This window comes from Kryptolebias marmoratus, linkage group LG14 (assembly GCF_001649575.2).
Source record: "Kryptolebias marmoratus isolate JLee-2015 linkage group LG14, ASM164957v2, whole genome shotgun sequence".
Lineage (NCBI taxonomy): Eukaryota > Metazoa > Chordata > Actinopteri > Cyprinodontiformes > Rivulidae > Kryptolebias > Kryptolebias marmoratus.
The window spans coordinates 25,144,337-25,145,864 of NC_051443.1; the positions used below are offsets into that span (position 1 = coordinate 25,144,337).

The following is a 1,528-nucleotide window of genomic DNA, read 5'->3' on the forward strand; positions in this document are numbered from 1 at the left end:
GGATGATGGATGGATGGATGGATGGATGATGGATGGATGGGTGGATGGATGGATGGATGATGGATGGATGGGTGGATGGATGGGTGGATGGATGGATGGATGATGGATGGATGGGTGGATGGATGGATGGATTTGTCTTCTTAGATTACTGCAACAAGAAATGAATAATGGAATTGTTCCTGTCTCTTCAGAAATGTTCTAGTTTCTTTTCTCTTCCATTTTTCCCAACAGCTACTGGAAAACCAAGCAGCTGTCGCCGAAGCGCCTGAGCACTGGCATCCTGATGTACACGCTGGCGTCCTCCATGTGCGACCAGGTCCACCTGTACGGCTTCTGGCCCTTTGGCTGGGACCCCAACACGGGCAAGGAGCTGCCGTACCACTACTACGACCGGAAGGGCACCAAGTTCACCACCAAGTGGCAGGAGTCCCATCAGCTGCCCGCCGAGTTCAAACTCCTCTACAGGATGCACACGGACGGGCTGCTGAAGCTCACGCTGTCCCACTGCGCGTAGGGCCAAAAACGGCGGCGTTCACCTGGAGCTTCCGACGACCCAGAGCTGCAGAACGGACCGGGTCAAAGCCTTGACTGTAACTCTAAGTTGGCTGACTCACAACTGCGGGAATATCAACAGACTAAGGAATTAATATATTCGTTTTCTATGACTCAGAGTTTTGTTGGTTTGTTTTGCTTTTAGTTGGGGATACACATCATAATAACCATTAATTGAAACTATATTTATACGCTTTCAGCAGCTAGTGTCACGCTGAATGAATGTAAGAAGTAAAACACTGACCGCAGATCAGGCAAATCACCCGCGTTGGACTTGGGTCAAGTTTTTAGACTAAAAACAAAATAAATGTGAAGGCTGCAGAGGCAGAAAGTCAGAAAAATGAAATCAATTTTAGCCAACATAAGGATGCAGCAAAGCAGGACTTTGAAGAACAAAAAAAACAAGAGTTCAGAGAACCGAGACACGAACACGAGATCTGATGAGGAATAAATTAGATCTAGATACGGAGCAGGTGAGATAATGAACTAATTCGAACCAGGTGTGTGCGGAGCAGGAAGTAAAACTAGCAGACAGAAATCCAGGAGCAAAAAAACAGGAAAAACAACAAGAAATCCTACAGATCTGTACAAACCTCTGTTCTAAATCCAAACTTCATCGGATCGGGTCGACCGCCATAAAACTGCTAAAATTAACAAACTAGTGATGTAGTTTCTGTGCTGCTGTTTTTGTCTACGAGGTTTTTTTTGTCTTTTACCTTTTATCAAATGTTTTAAATGAGAATTAGAAATATTTGATGGTCTTATGAAGCGTTTATAGGCCTGGTGGCGTTATTTTCCTCCATCCATCTTCTTCTTCTTATCCGGGGTCGGGTCGCGGGGGCAGCAGCCTAAGCAGGGAGACCCAGACTTCCCTCTCCCCAGCCACTTGGTTCAGCTCCTCCGGGGGAATCCCAAGGCGTTCCCAGGCCAGCCGAGGAACATAGTCCCTCCAGCGTGTCCTGGGTCTTCCTCTGGG

The 1,528-nt window shown here is 47.1% G+C and overlaps 1 protein-coding gene across 2 annotated transcripts in view; it reads left to right on the forward strand.

Moving 5' to 3' along the window:
- Positions 1–1,448, forward strand: part of st8sia3 (ST8 alpha-N-acetyl-neuraminide alpha-2,8-sialyltransferase 3) — a 10,962-nt gene extending 9,514 nt beyond the window's left edge. For both annotated transcript variants that reach the window (XM_017432913.3, XM_025009756.2), the window contains exon 4: positions 232–1,448. In XM_017432913.3, the coding sequence (XP_017288402.1) occupies positions 232–514 (283 nt within the window). In that variant the 3' untranslated portion in view covers positions 515–1,448. The remainder of the gene's footprint in view (positions 1–231) is intronic.
- The last annotated feature ends 80 nt before the right edge of the window (positions 1,449–1,528 follow it).